General features: G+C 39.4%; 3 protein-coding genes across 3 annotated transcripts in view; 2 read left to right on the forward strand and 1 right to left on the reverse strand.

Annotated features, from left to right (window-relative positions):
• rps6ka3b (ribosomal protein S6 kinase, polypeptide 3b) overlaps positions 1-1,435 on the forward strand; it is a 35,711-nt gene extending 34,276 nt beyond the window's left edge. The window contains exon 22 of the mRNA XM_076080165.1: positions 417-1,435. Within this exon, the coding sequence (XP_075936280.1) occupies positions 417-488 (72 nt within the window). The 3' untranslated portion in view covers positions 489-1,435. The remainder of the gene's footprint in view (positions 1-416) is intronic.
• A 903-nt stretch (positions 1,436-2,338) lies between these two features.
• LOC142937372 (uncharacterized) lies at positions 2,339-6,722 on the reverse strand. The gene is made up of 2 exons (XM_076080246.1): positions 6,354-6,722; positions 2,339-5,516 (listed from the first exon to the last, which is right to left on the reverse strand). Exons 1-2 carry the CDS (start codon positions 6,378-6,380, stop codon positions 4,413-4,415), a joined length of 1,131 nt encoding a protein of 376 aa, XP_075936361.1. The 5' UTR covers positions 6,381-6,722; the 3' UTR covers positions 2,339-4,412.
• Positions 6,723-8,224: 1,502 nt separating this feature from the next.
• eif1axb (eukaryotic translation initiation factor 1A X-linked b) overlaps positions 8,225-12,500 on the forward strand; it is a 4,847-nt gene continuing 571 nt past the window's right edge. Inside the window, exons 1-7 of the mRNA XM_076080247.1 lie at positions 8,225-8,383; positions 9,206-9,289; positions 10,317-10,420; positions 10,569-10,619; positions 11,287-11,368; positions 11,678-11,769; positions 11,954-12,500. The exon at positions 11,954-12,500 is cut by the window's right edge and continues 571 nt beyond it. Of these exons, the coding sequence (XP_075936362.1) occupies positions 8,368-8,383; positions 9,206-9,289; positions 10,317-10,420; positions 10,569-10,619; positions 11,287-11,368; positions 11,678-11,769; positions 11,954-11,959 (435 nt within the window). The 5' untranslated portion in view covers positions 8,225-8,367 and the 3' untranslated portion in view covers positions 11,960-12,500. The remainder of the gene's footprint in view (positions 8,384-9,205; positions 9,290-10,316; positions 10,421-10,568; positions 10,620-11,286; positions 11,369-11,677; positions 11,770-11,953) is intronic.

The raw sequence follows: 12,500 nt of genomic DNA on the forward strand, positions 1-12,500 counted from the left end.
AGTACGTCACAGTGTACTTGGCTCCGTTCCACCTCTGAGGATCTAAAGACGATGACACAATAAGTAGTGTTTTATGAGCCTTGTGCAGCTTTAATACGCGTCAGTAAGTGTAAATGAAACGTCTATGAAAGCGGCTTTAACTCGAGGAGACGGAGACATTTTGCACAACGAGCACACGAGGAAACGTCTCTTTAGGGATCCCGTCATGTTCCCCGCTGAGCTTCTCTGCTTCCACAAACAAACCGTCTGTACGAGCCGACGGATCGTCTCTGAATGCAGCTGAACTGTAAATATATATATTCATGTACGAGCAACTCAGGTTTCTATGAATCAAGACAATGCATTTTTATATATATATATAAATATATATATATGTGTGTGTGTGTGTGTGTGTGTGTGTGTGTGTGTGTATCCAGGAGGAGAGAGGTGTACATAGGATAAGAGATGAGCACACAGGTGTGAGGAAGGTGAGCAGCACACAGGTGTGAGGAAGGTGAGCAGCACACGAGGAGGCGTTCATCAGACGTGCAGAAGAGTTACGCTTCAAACCCGTCGATCCGTTTCCTCTCTTTGTCACAAACGACTCGTTTCATTTGGCGTTTTGGAGTCAAACTCTTCCTGATCCTCTGTGAGCAAAACCCTTTAAACTCAAAGTGTAGCAGAGAAAACACACAATTAACAAACACCACGGCTGGAGTCAGGCTTCAACACTACTGTTGAGTGTTACTCAAGAATTAAAGGGCCGGTTCACCAACATGTGTCCTCTTAACAGGAAACTCCTCTGATTCATTCATGCGAGTTTGGGTTAAAGTCAGCGGAGGCATTCTGACCTTTAGATACTACATCCCCCATAATGCAACAGCGTCTTTCATTCAACTAATAAAACTCCTCCTTAATTATTATTCTAAATGTTCCCAACAACTGAAGCCAATGAAATACCTGCGTAGTGAAGCTTAGTTTTGGGTGAACTGGCCCTTTAATTGCATAACGTCCGTGTTGTTTAAATAAAGCTTTGTGTGTTTCTGCTCCTCTCTCCTGGTTCCTCCTGAGCTGAAGACAATCAGAGAAACTAAAACCTGTGATTATTACCAACGTCCTCCTGTCGTCTGAACGTCCCTCAACCAAAAGGGAAACGAGTTTCACTGCTCTGAGATTTTATTTGTTTTTATATAACATGAAATATATCTATAAATGTTCTCCTCGTCTATCGATGTACAGCTCTGGGATAAAGGAATGTAAAAGGATTTTTGTTTTTCTGTAATTATGAACTGGGGAATAGCTTTCTTCTTCTTCTTCTTCTTCTTCCTCTTCCTCTTCCTCTTCCTCTCTTCTCTGACCCTGTCAGCGTTCAGCCTGCTGCTACACCAGCTCTGTTTTTGTACCTGCAGTGAGAGTTGGACTTTCTATTAAAAACAATAAAACGATAATCAGCTGATGACGTCATCTCGACTCTCATTCAACACTTTATAAAAGATCACGAAAAGATTTATTTCAATTAATAAATTAAGTTTTTATTGTCGTTTTCTCGCACAAAGCTTCACCTCAAATGAATATAAAGTTGTGTTTTAATAAAGACAGAAGTACTCTGATATTTTACTGAAGTAAAAGTAGCCGCGGTGTAGAAATACTCTTTTCTTTAGTGAAAGTAGAAAGTATTAGCTTCAAAATATACTTAAAGTACCAAAAGTAAAAGTAAAAGTATGCTGAATTATGATTGATGCATTGTGTTAATAATTTAATATCACAACTGGTGATTTTAAATGTATTTAAATACTGCTGGGTGGTTTTATCTATATTAATACTTCATCATTGATTAGTTGAATATATTTAGTTTTAATAATCTGGATCTGCAAAGTAACCTTAAACTAAATATTTCAAATAAATATATATTTTAAAAAAAAGTAGTGCAGTAAAAAGTACAATATGTAGTATAAAGTATCAGAAACTTTAAATACTCAAGTAAAGTACATGTACCTCGTCTTTGGTGTCCAGACGTCTCCTCGGTGAGAGACCAGAGACCTGAGACCAGAGACCCTCCAGATCCAGGTGTGCAACAACCGAGAAGACTCGAGACTTTAATCTCTGCCGAGTTAAAGATCTCAATACTTTATGAATTTGATATTTTAGGTTTTTGACTGTAGACTGATGAGGGAAGAGATATTTCAGCATCATAGAAGCAACAAAAATGAGCCGTTTTTAGATTAAAATGTAAACTTTCTTTAATGTTTCTTTATCAAACAGTCCAGAAGACCTCAGTATGAATATATATATATATATATTCATATATATTCAGTATTAAACCTGAATACTGGTGAGTAAAACAACACAAACATAAATCTGTGGTATTTCCCTCTTTAATGATGTCAGAATATTAAAAACACACTTAAAGAAATTAAATCTCTACAACAAAGAACAAAATACACGTTACAAAGATTTCATAATATTTTCATCTCGTTTCTGCACCAAATGTAGTTTATTTTAGTGTTTGTAGCAACTTAATGTCTTTTCTTTGTTTTGTCATCGATGGGATTAAAACCCCGTTTACATATTTTACTATAAACTATTTAAATGTTAATATGAAGCAGACTTCAGTGTCAACGAGGCGCTAAACACGAGACCTCAATGGTGCCAAATCTGTGGGTTGAGGCCCCGAATGGGGTCCAAATGTAAATCTGAGGGTCAGAAGATGTCGGGGAGAAGAAACATTTATATTTCTGTTACACAAAACTGTAAAAATAAAATAATTAGTTTTTTTGGGGGGAAATACTGGAAACGTTCACCTTTAAAAAATCCTTCAAATGAAACAATCTGAGAAAGAAAAATCACAAAAATTGTAAGAAATTGAGTCACAAGTTCTCACCGACGTCACCGGACAAAATGTTTATTTTCATCGTTATTTAATAATTAAATTTGTATTTTTTAATTTTCATTTTAAAATCACTTTCAATCTAAAGTGATATCTTCAAACTTTTGGTATTTTTACTTCATAAACAAATTATCTTTCAAACATTTAAAAATATATTTAAATGTAGATTTAAATTATTTAATCAAACTTATAAATATTTTCTGAGTAAACTTTTTACATCAGATTTTGATTTTAGGATTTGACAAAATAATCTCACTAAAGTTTATTGTCTGTTGATGTTCTGGAGCTTTCGATCACGTCACATGATCTTCTTCAGTGGGCGGAGTTTGTCCAGCTGTCGTTGAGTGAACTGAAGAAGAAGACCATGTGATCCGATCGAAAGCTCCGGAACAGTTTCAACAACCTCCAGAAGGAAAAGACGACAATTTAAGAGAAAATGTTTACGTGCAAAAAGAAAGATACAATCACCTGATCATCACATGTTTTATTCTCTATCCAGTTTACTGCAAATCATAAACGTTGATGTTTTTTAATCATTTAAATCCTCACAATGATTAGCTCTTATTTGAAGTCGTCTTTGTGTCGCTGCAGTGAGAATCGAGGACTAATTACAACATATTGTTTATAAAAAGCATCAAACGTCTAAAGTCTGACTGCAGGAAGCATCAAAGTTATGAGTTCTGTTGCTTTGAAAATAAAAACCCAGTCGTCAGTTTCCCAGGAGCCCCTGAACGCACCACATCGTTACATTATTAACGTGTTCACTGATTGATGTCCACCCGACGTTCATTAAAATGCTTTAAAACGTTAAAAATAAAACTCATTCAAACTTTAAAAAGGGCGACTTTGGCGTCCATTTTTGTTCCCCCCCCCCCCTCCACATTTAACCACTTAAAGGAGGCTGATGATCCTTAATAATATTCATATTACATGAAACGTGTTGAGTCAGGACGGCCGTGGACAGGAAGTCAGAATAAAGTGTTTGGAGAAGCAGCAGGATGAGTTACTCTCTCAGCTGGGTAAATATTTACACACGCATGCATCGACTCAGACACCAACGAAGAAGAACAAATACAGTGTTAACACCCACTTCTTTTACAACCTGAGTCTTATTTTACATTAGAGCATTTCAACCAAAACATCTCAAACATCTGGATTCAGCTTTAATTTAGCGGTTTGTTATAAACTGAATATCTTCTCACCTGCTGCTCGTAAAAACAAAACATTTTAAGACAAAGTTTTTACTATTTTCTGGTAATACATCAACATAAGTAAGTAAGTAAGTATCTGAGAGTGGTGTTGATCTTTTTATCTGACTCATAAACGGAGATCTGAAATATCGAACTCTTCCTTTAAAGACCGGGTTGTGAAAAGAAGTAACCGAGAACACCGTGAACAGAAGAATCCATCAAACTGTACAAGTTACAAACGACTTGAGGCCAATCTAGAAATGAGAAGTTCAGTTCAGAGCAGCCGAAGATGCATAAATGTCGGACGGGTGTGACAAAGAGGAGGCTCGCTGCGTCCATCCTAAAAACAAAGCGTGTCAGAAGTCGGAGTCGTCTGTGGCCGAGTTGTCGGCGTTGGTTCCTCCTCCAAACGTCAGCGGGAGGTTCCCACTCGACGACTCCTGCTGCTGCAGCTCCTTCTTCTTCTTGTCGTGGTTCCTGATGTGCACGCTCAGCCCCCTCTCCGTCATCTCGTAGATCTGACAGCGGGCGCAGAAGTAGGGCGACACGCCGACGTGCCGGAACTGGTCGGCCAGGTAGGACACCAGCGAGGTGAAGCCCTTGTTGCAGACATGGCAGCGCGGGACGACGCCCGGGTGCTCCTGCTCCAGGTGTCTCCTCAGACCCTGCCGGGACCCTCTGTACCCCGCCGTCTCCGGGCAGAGGAGGCAGGAGAACACGGCGCTCTGGTTGGCGTGCCTCTTGGTGTGGGCGTCCAGCTCGATCTGCGTGCGGACCGGCTGCTTGCAGGTCGTGCAGAAGAACTTCTTGTTCCCCTCCAGGAGGTGCATGTGTTTCAGGTGGACGGCCAGACCGGAGGCCCTCTTGAAGGAGCGGCCGGGCGGCGGGCATAGCGTGCACACCAGCTGCTCTCTGTCCGAGCTCATGCCCATGGCGTCCCGGTAGTCCTCGCCGAGCTCCAGCACACACTTGTTGCTCACGAACTGCTGCTGCTGCTTCCTCCTCCTCGCCTCCTCCTCGGCCGTCGGCTTCCTCTTCTGCCTCGGCCTCTGGGACAGTTTGGCAAGAGGAGAAGGAGGAAGAGGAGGAGCCGTTGCATTCTCGCTCACCGCGGGATGTTTGAGCGCCGGGAGCGACCGGTCCACGGACATCATGAACTGGTAGCTCTCGCCCTCTTCTTCGGGATTTGAATACTCGATGACGTAAACGCCGTCCTCCTCTTCTTCCGCCTCCTCCTCCTCCTCCTCCTCCTCGGTGGGCATCGAGTACTCCACCTCGTAGCACGCTGCCGCCGTAGCTTTCACCGACCGCTCCTCGGCGATGTGCGTGTCGTCTATCCTCACCACGGTTATCTGGTCCATCCCGCCGGCGGCGCCCCAGCTTCCGTTTCCCGGCCTGACGGAGGACGACGACGCTTTCCCTGCAGACACGACTCGGACCGCCGGGCCGTCAGCCAACGGCTGAACACGAGAAGAACAGAGTTTAATGTTTCAGTTAGTACTATTTTATGTTTTTTGTATTGTTGTGATGTTTGTCTGTTTTAAATGTCTTTGCTTAAAAAGGGAAATTCTGATTAATATCATTAAAAACATTATGATACAGTACTCAGATATGCATATATCAGTGTAGAAATACTACAATTAAAATATTTACTTGATAAAAAGTCCAAAAGTATCAGCATCAAAACATAGTTGAAGCACTAAAGATTATAGTACTCATTATTCAGAATAATGTATTATAATTATTGACGCATGAATGTGCATTTTAATGTAGCAGCTGGTAACGGTGGAGCTGATTTTAATTACTTCATATACTGCTGGGTAGTTTAATTATAATATTAAATCATAATTCATGAGTTGATTTATGTTTATCAATAATCTATATATATATATATATATATATATATATATATATATATATATATATATATATATATATATATATATATATATATATATATATATATATATATATAAGAGGAGGGACAAGAAGAGTAATAATAATAGGAGAGTTATTAATGATAATAACGATATATAATGTAACTATTATATATAACTAAACCTTTCAGATATATTTGGTGAAGTAAAAAGTACAACATTCCCCTCTGAGATGTAGAGCAGAAAGTAGCATGAAAAGAAGTACAAGTACCTCAAATGTGTACTTAAGTACACCCTAACCCTAACCTCTCAGCTCTACTACTGTGTTACAACAAGACGTTAACATATAACTTTATGTTTTAGTCCAGAGAGAAGAAGACAACACTTATCTCCATGTTTTAAATACATAAACAAACTCACCGTGACCCAGCTGCTGAAGTCAGCCATCACAGCCAAACCTCGGTGAAGCTGGTGAGCTACAAACACTGCAGCTAGCTTAGCACTTAGCAACCAGGTGGCTAACGTGTGACCACGAGTTTCCCGCCGTAAATAACTATATTCTTTAACTTTATAATTATTTATCGGTAACGACAGAGAGTTGAAACGCACGTGTAAATGTTGTGAACTGGAGGATAGTTTAGCTCTAGTTTAGCAGGAGGAGGAGGAGGTCTCGATCAGTGCCTCAGCTAACCCCAAAATGTCTGTTTTCTTTCTGGGGGAAATAAACACACAAACAATGAACCGGAGCCACTTCCGCCCCCTGGTGGCGCGGAGGAGTACAGCGCTGCACTCACTCTGCGAACTACTTCTTCTTCTTCTTTGAGGTTTATTGGCGGTTGGCAAACAATGAATTGGTATATTACCGCCACCAGCTGGTGTGGAGTGTTGATCACGATGTATTTTACTTATAGTATAAAATAAATAAAATACAATAAATTCTGGAAGCCCATTCTCGCCAGCCAAAAAAAAAAAAAAAAAAGATTTAATTTTGTTTTGCTGGCGAAAAAAAAAAAAGATTATTATTATTATTTTTTTACTTTTTTTCTGCCAGCAAAAAAAAAAAAGTTCCAGTTGCTGTTTATTGAAGGTCTTCACCTCAGCCACATTGGTTTTATTCTTTATACTCCAGAGCTGCTTCTTGCTTAAAATTCTATTCAAGTGTGCGTTTGCTCAGTACAATCCATGTGAAACATGAAGCAATTGAAGTATTTCATCTGTTGTAAAGCCACGTTTAAAGAAGTCTTCAATGTACTCACAACCCATGTATATGTCAAATGTAGGGTAATCTATGAAGAGCTGCTTCTATGACTCATCATTTAGACTTTCTATAGCAACTGGAAACATCTGGTCAGTGTTATTACTGATCGGTTACTGATGGATGCACCAAAAGTGTTGGTGCATTTGTTTTTGTTTTTTGCTGGTGGAAATGGGCTTACAATAATCATATTCTGGGTTATTTACTAATGACGCCACAGTCACAATTTCAAAACGTACAGACGCAAATAAGTCATGAATAAGACGATCGCATTCCGCCGGTAGAAATGGATCCTGTGCTTATAAACAGAACACAGGACACAGTTTGTTAACAGACTACAGAGAGAAACACCTCTACAGTGGTGATTACTGTGTGTCTTTATTAGTTATTAGTAGTATTAGTTACTATTATTAAGTACAGTGATCATGTGAACAGACACAAACTTATCAAAAGTCTCTCCAGCTGCTAAAGCCGACTGACAGCTGATCCAGCTGTGATCAGCTGATCCACCATCATCAGAAACAGACGTCACTCCACGTGACGCAACTGAGGAAAGGACGTCTCATGTATTTTAAAACATATTTCCTCGTTCCTCTCTCCTCGAATGGTTTCCTCCATGCATCCCTGGTGGGAGGGACTAAGACGCAAGGAAAGGACGCAAGTGAGGGAAACGGGGATGCAATTAAGGGACTTGAGAAGCACCCTAAGGCTGCCATATTGACTGCCGTCCCAAAGCTCTTATTTCTGCTCTGAGGAGTGAGGATCAAGGAGGGAGGAGATATATATTTATATATCTATATATAAATATATATATTTTTTAATATATATAAAATATATATATATATATATATTTTTTTTTTTTACAAATTAAACGTATTTTACTCACCCGTTGGTGTTTTTTTGGGGGTAAATATTGTAAGTCTATTGTCTGATCCACACTCCGGAGCAGAAGGTGCCGGTAATGCACCAATAAGATGGATGCCAACCACCGTAAAACCAGAAGAAGAAGAAGAAGAATGCCTTGGCAGGCGCATGCGCAAACCGGCGGAGCGTATCAAACGGTGACCAGCTAGTTTCTCGTACCGTTCAGTCAGTTTAGATCTGACTGTTGTACAGTTATTGTTTAACTGTGAGTCGTTTCTACCGAGCGGGATTAACGTGACCGAGGCGTGAAAGAATATGCCCAAGAATAAAGGTAAGAGACGGAGGAGCACGTGTGTTTTCAGTGTTGTTTAATTGTCTGTCGAGTCCGCCGCTAAGACACGCAGTGAAAACGTGACACCGACAAGCTAACGCTAGTTAGCATCTCGGATTTTTTTAAATTTTTTTTAATTTATCCTTTATTAACACAAATTAAACGTATTTTACTCACCCGTCAGATGTGCCTACGTGTAACCTCTTCACTAAATATGAATTTGGCTGAGATAATAATAAAGTTAGTTTAGGCTAGTTAATGTTTTTAAACACTTAGCTAGCTGCTAGCCTAGCAGGCGCAAACATACATGGTAGTTTAATACCGTTACTAGCTGACACAGCTAACTAGCTAGTTGCTACTAGCTGACCCAGCTAACTAAGCTAGTTGCTGTTTAAACCCCACCCTGGCTCGTGACTTCAGATTTTTCCTAAATTAATCTCTGATAACATAAGGTAGCCAGGTTATTACAATCATTTTAAAGATCTAATTTGGACGTAACGTCTCTATAAATGTCACTTAGATTAGCAAACTAGCAGGTAACTTACACGTTAGCTCCTGTTGTTGATAGTATTTATATAGATAGATATATAAATGTGTAGTTAATTACAGTACTTGAGTAAATATCCTTGTTTACATTTAACCACTGCTCGTTGGAATTTAATTGAATGTTGTGATGATGAGTATTTACTGTTTATCTGTGGAGGAAGTGTGTAAAAACTGTCACAGCAAGAAGTAAACTTAACTGGAACTTTGAGCTGACTGATGAACACCATTAACTCTGAATGAATATACATTAACTGATGAGTTCCTGTCTGTTTACAGGAAAGGGAGGAAAGAATCGGCGACGTGGAAAGAACGAGAATGAGTCTGAGAAGAGAGAGCTGGTGTTCAAAGAGGACGGACAGGGTGAGTTCTGGTTTCAGTTGGTCTGGGGGTCAGAAGAGAAAAGTTTAACCAAAGATGGTTCACTAAAGATCCATGTGTTCTCTGGAGCGAGTAACTGAAGTAACTCTTTGGTATGCCTGTTAGCTGATCAAATCATTCTGATCAGTAATTTACACGAGAAATCTGTGAAAGGCAGATACATCTTCACGAGTACATAAAGTTTTAACACTCAATCAGTCAATAGTTGAATAAAACAATGATTTGGCTAATAGTTGATAGAGGTAAATTCAGCAGGTTGTAGCAAACGAGATGAATAATAAAATCTCACAACATGTGTAATTAATTTAGTCAATGCAGTTTGTTCGGTGAGCTGATGACATGAGCATGTTTCTCTGGCTTTGTGGGAGATATTCTAATTAGAAATATGCAATTTTACATATATTTGGGCTATTATTATTACTACCATGTCTGTACAAAAAATTTGAAAAGCCAGAGCAGATAATAAAAACAACAAACACCCAAAAAGCCTAAAGACGTCCAGCTGGTCATGTGACTAAATATGTATTTTTATTTAAAGCGTACTCTTTTTGCTTGTTTCATGCAAAAGCTCTCCTTCTCTTCCTTCACTGTTGTACTAATACCTTTGTTCAGTTGTACAAATACAACAGTAGAACCTTCATCCTGCACTTTTCTATTAAATCAGTCACAGAAAAGGTTTATGAGTTGTCAGACACTCGAGCGTTGCCCCAATAACATTAATAATGTTTTAAGTTATATTCAATGCCACTAAAGCGTATAATATATTTCATAAAACTGTAATAATTTAAGACATTAATGTGTTTTATTTCAACTGAGGCAGGACTCTATTAAACACACCAGGAAAACCTTGTTATTAACTATTTATATATGTATTTTATTTCATATATTTGGCTTCTTTTTTTATCTGTAAGGACCTCCTCGTGATGTCTCGGTGAAACAGAAACACCTGTGTGATGTGAACGTCTCCTCTCTCCTTGGATTAACCCTCGTCTCCTCTCTCCTCTTCCAGAATACGCTCAGGTGATTAAGATGCTGGGTAACGGACGTCTGGAGGCCATGTGCTTCGACGGAACCAAGCGGCTTTGCCACATCAGAGGAAAACTCCGGAAAAAGGTAGAAACATCCCGACCGTCCTCCGACAGGAAAACCTCCCGATGTAATGCTGAGTCGGCGTGTTCTCAATTGTGTGTGTGTGTCACAAAGTGCAGTGTGTTGCTGTATGACACTCTGTTTTGTCCCCCCCCCCCCCCCCCCCCGGTAGGTTTGGATTAACACGTCGGACATCATCCTGGTGGGGCTGAGAGATTACCAGGTGTGTGTTGATCAGACGTGTTTCTGTAGCAGCCATCTTTTTTAGGGTTTCTGAGCTCTGAAATGAAAGAAATAAGAACAAATGTCTTGAATTTATTGGACTCGTTGTGTTCTAAATCACTTGCTTCTCTCCGTGTAGTGAGTTCACCGTTTTGTAGCGCTGTTCTGAATGTACAGCGGACTCAAAAGTATCCCACAATGCATTGCGGGAAAAGTAGTGTACAAACCGATGGTCACTAACCGAGCAGTACGTCCCATCATGCATTGCGCAGACGAGAGGAGCAAAATAAATGAAAAATATAAATATTTAATGTAAGCAGAGCATCACAACACAAACAGCCACAAAGTACTTTCTGTTATTTAGTCATTTAGGAAAAGACGCTCTTTAACAGCAACGCATACCGCTTTACTCCTTCTGTTACCTTTCACAATAAAAGCCCAAGACTAAAATATATTGAGGATTATCATTTTAATAATCCCTGTACATTTAAATATTATTTTACCCCAGTCTTTCACCAGTGTAACATGGTGTTGGTACACTCATCTTCAGCCGACCCAACTTGTTGACAGTTCTACGTCATTTAAATCTCATTTATTTGCTCATTTTTATCACTAAAACAGCAACAAGTTTAAGCCGAACACTAAAACTCCTCGACTTGTGTTTTCAGGACAACAAAGCCGACGTCATCCTCAAGTACAACGCAGACGAGGCTCGCAGTTTGAAAGCGTACGGAGAGCTACCCGAGCACGGTGAGTCAAACCAACGCAGTGTTTATAGTACTTATATTCATAGTACTTATATTCATAGTATTTATATTTATAGAGGAAACCGAGGTAAAGTGTGTCTGAAGCTTGATCACCAGACTGCTGCTGTTTACTTCCTTAATTTATGCGTAAAGGAAAGTGAAACCTGTGAAGTATCTGACTTTTAAACAGCAGAGAGCCTCACTGTGTAGTGGAAACATTATGTAGTATATAGTATGTATATAGTACGTGTGTATAGTATGTATATAGTATTTCCTTTTCTAACAATCACCTCCTCCGTCTTCCTTCTCGCAGCCAAAATCAACGAGACGGACACCTTCGGGCCCGGAGACGATGAAGACATCCAGTTTGATGACATTGGCGACGATGATGAAGACATTGATGATGTAAGCGTCTTTTTTATATCATAATTAGCTCTTCTTGGGTGTCTATTATAGTACTTTTATGAAGCTTACTTTAAGAGATGAACTTGTCTTTTAAAAGAAGTTCTGACAAACTAAACGTTGTCTGAACTGAAGCAGAATAGAAGTTATATAATAATATAATAATCCTGTTTTCTCTGTGTTCCAGATCTAAAGACCTGCTCCTGGAGGAGGAACGTGGGATTTTACTAAGAGACGCTCCCGTTGGAATATTTTGAGCCGATACGCCGCAGCGATGACGATTATTTTTTATTAAGATCAGCCTATGCCAATCCAGTCCAGTTAATACGTTTCAATCTATTCCAGTCTAACCACCAGTAGACGTCTTTGTTGTTGTTTTTCTTTGAGGAGTTCAAGAGAGGAGGAAAGAAAAGACACCAGAACCTTTTGAGTTTCTTGTTGACATGACTACAAAGTGAGACGCTGCTTTAGAACCACGGTGTGTTGGAGGATCAACAGTAGGCTGATCACAGCATCATATTCAGGGCCAATGTCTGCACGTATTGCTAGATTTTCACCTTTTTTTAACTTTTTTTTTTTGCTTCTAATAACAAAAATGGCAAATTTCACATCATGCACTTCTCTTTTTCTTTTTTTTTCCCTTCTGTGTTATTCAAGAAACACGTAGTATTCACACCGACACCGTGACCGCGGACATCTCGTCATCTTTTTTTAACAATGTATTTATATTGATT

This window comes from Anarhichas minor, unplaced genomic scaffold (assembly GCF_050575085.1).
Source record: "Anarhichas minor isolate MPS153535 unplaced genomic scaffold, ASM5057508v1 ptg000074l, whole genome shotgun sequence".
Classification (NCBI taxonomy): Eukaryota; Metazoa; Chordata; class Actinopteri; order Perciformes; family Anarhichadidae; genus Anarhichas; species Anarhichas minor.

Bases quoted from the DNA above. Each gene is read 5' to 3' on its own strand.
- LOC142937372 (XM_076080246.1), bottom strand. From the start codon at position 6,380: ATGGCTGACTTCAGCAGCTGGGTCACG. The intron at 5,517-6,353 runs GTGAGTTTGTTT...TCTCGTGTTCAG, and splicing joins ACTTCAGCAGCTGGGTCACG to CCGTTGGCTGACGGCCCGGC.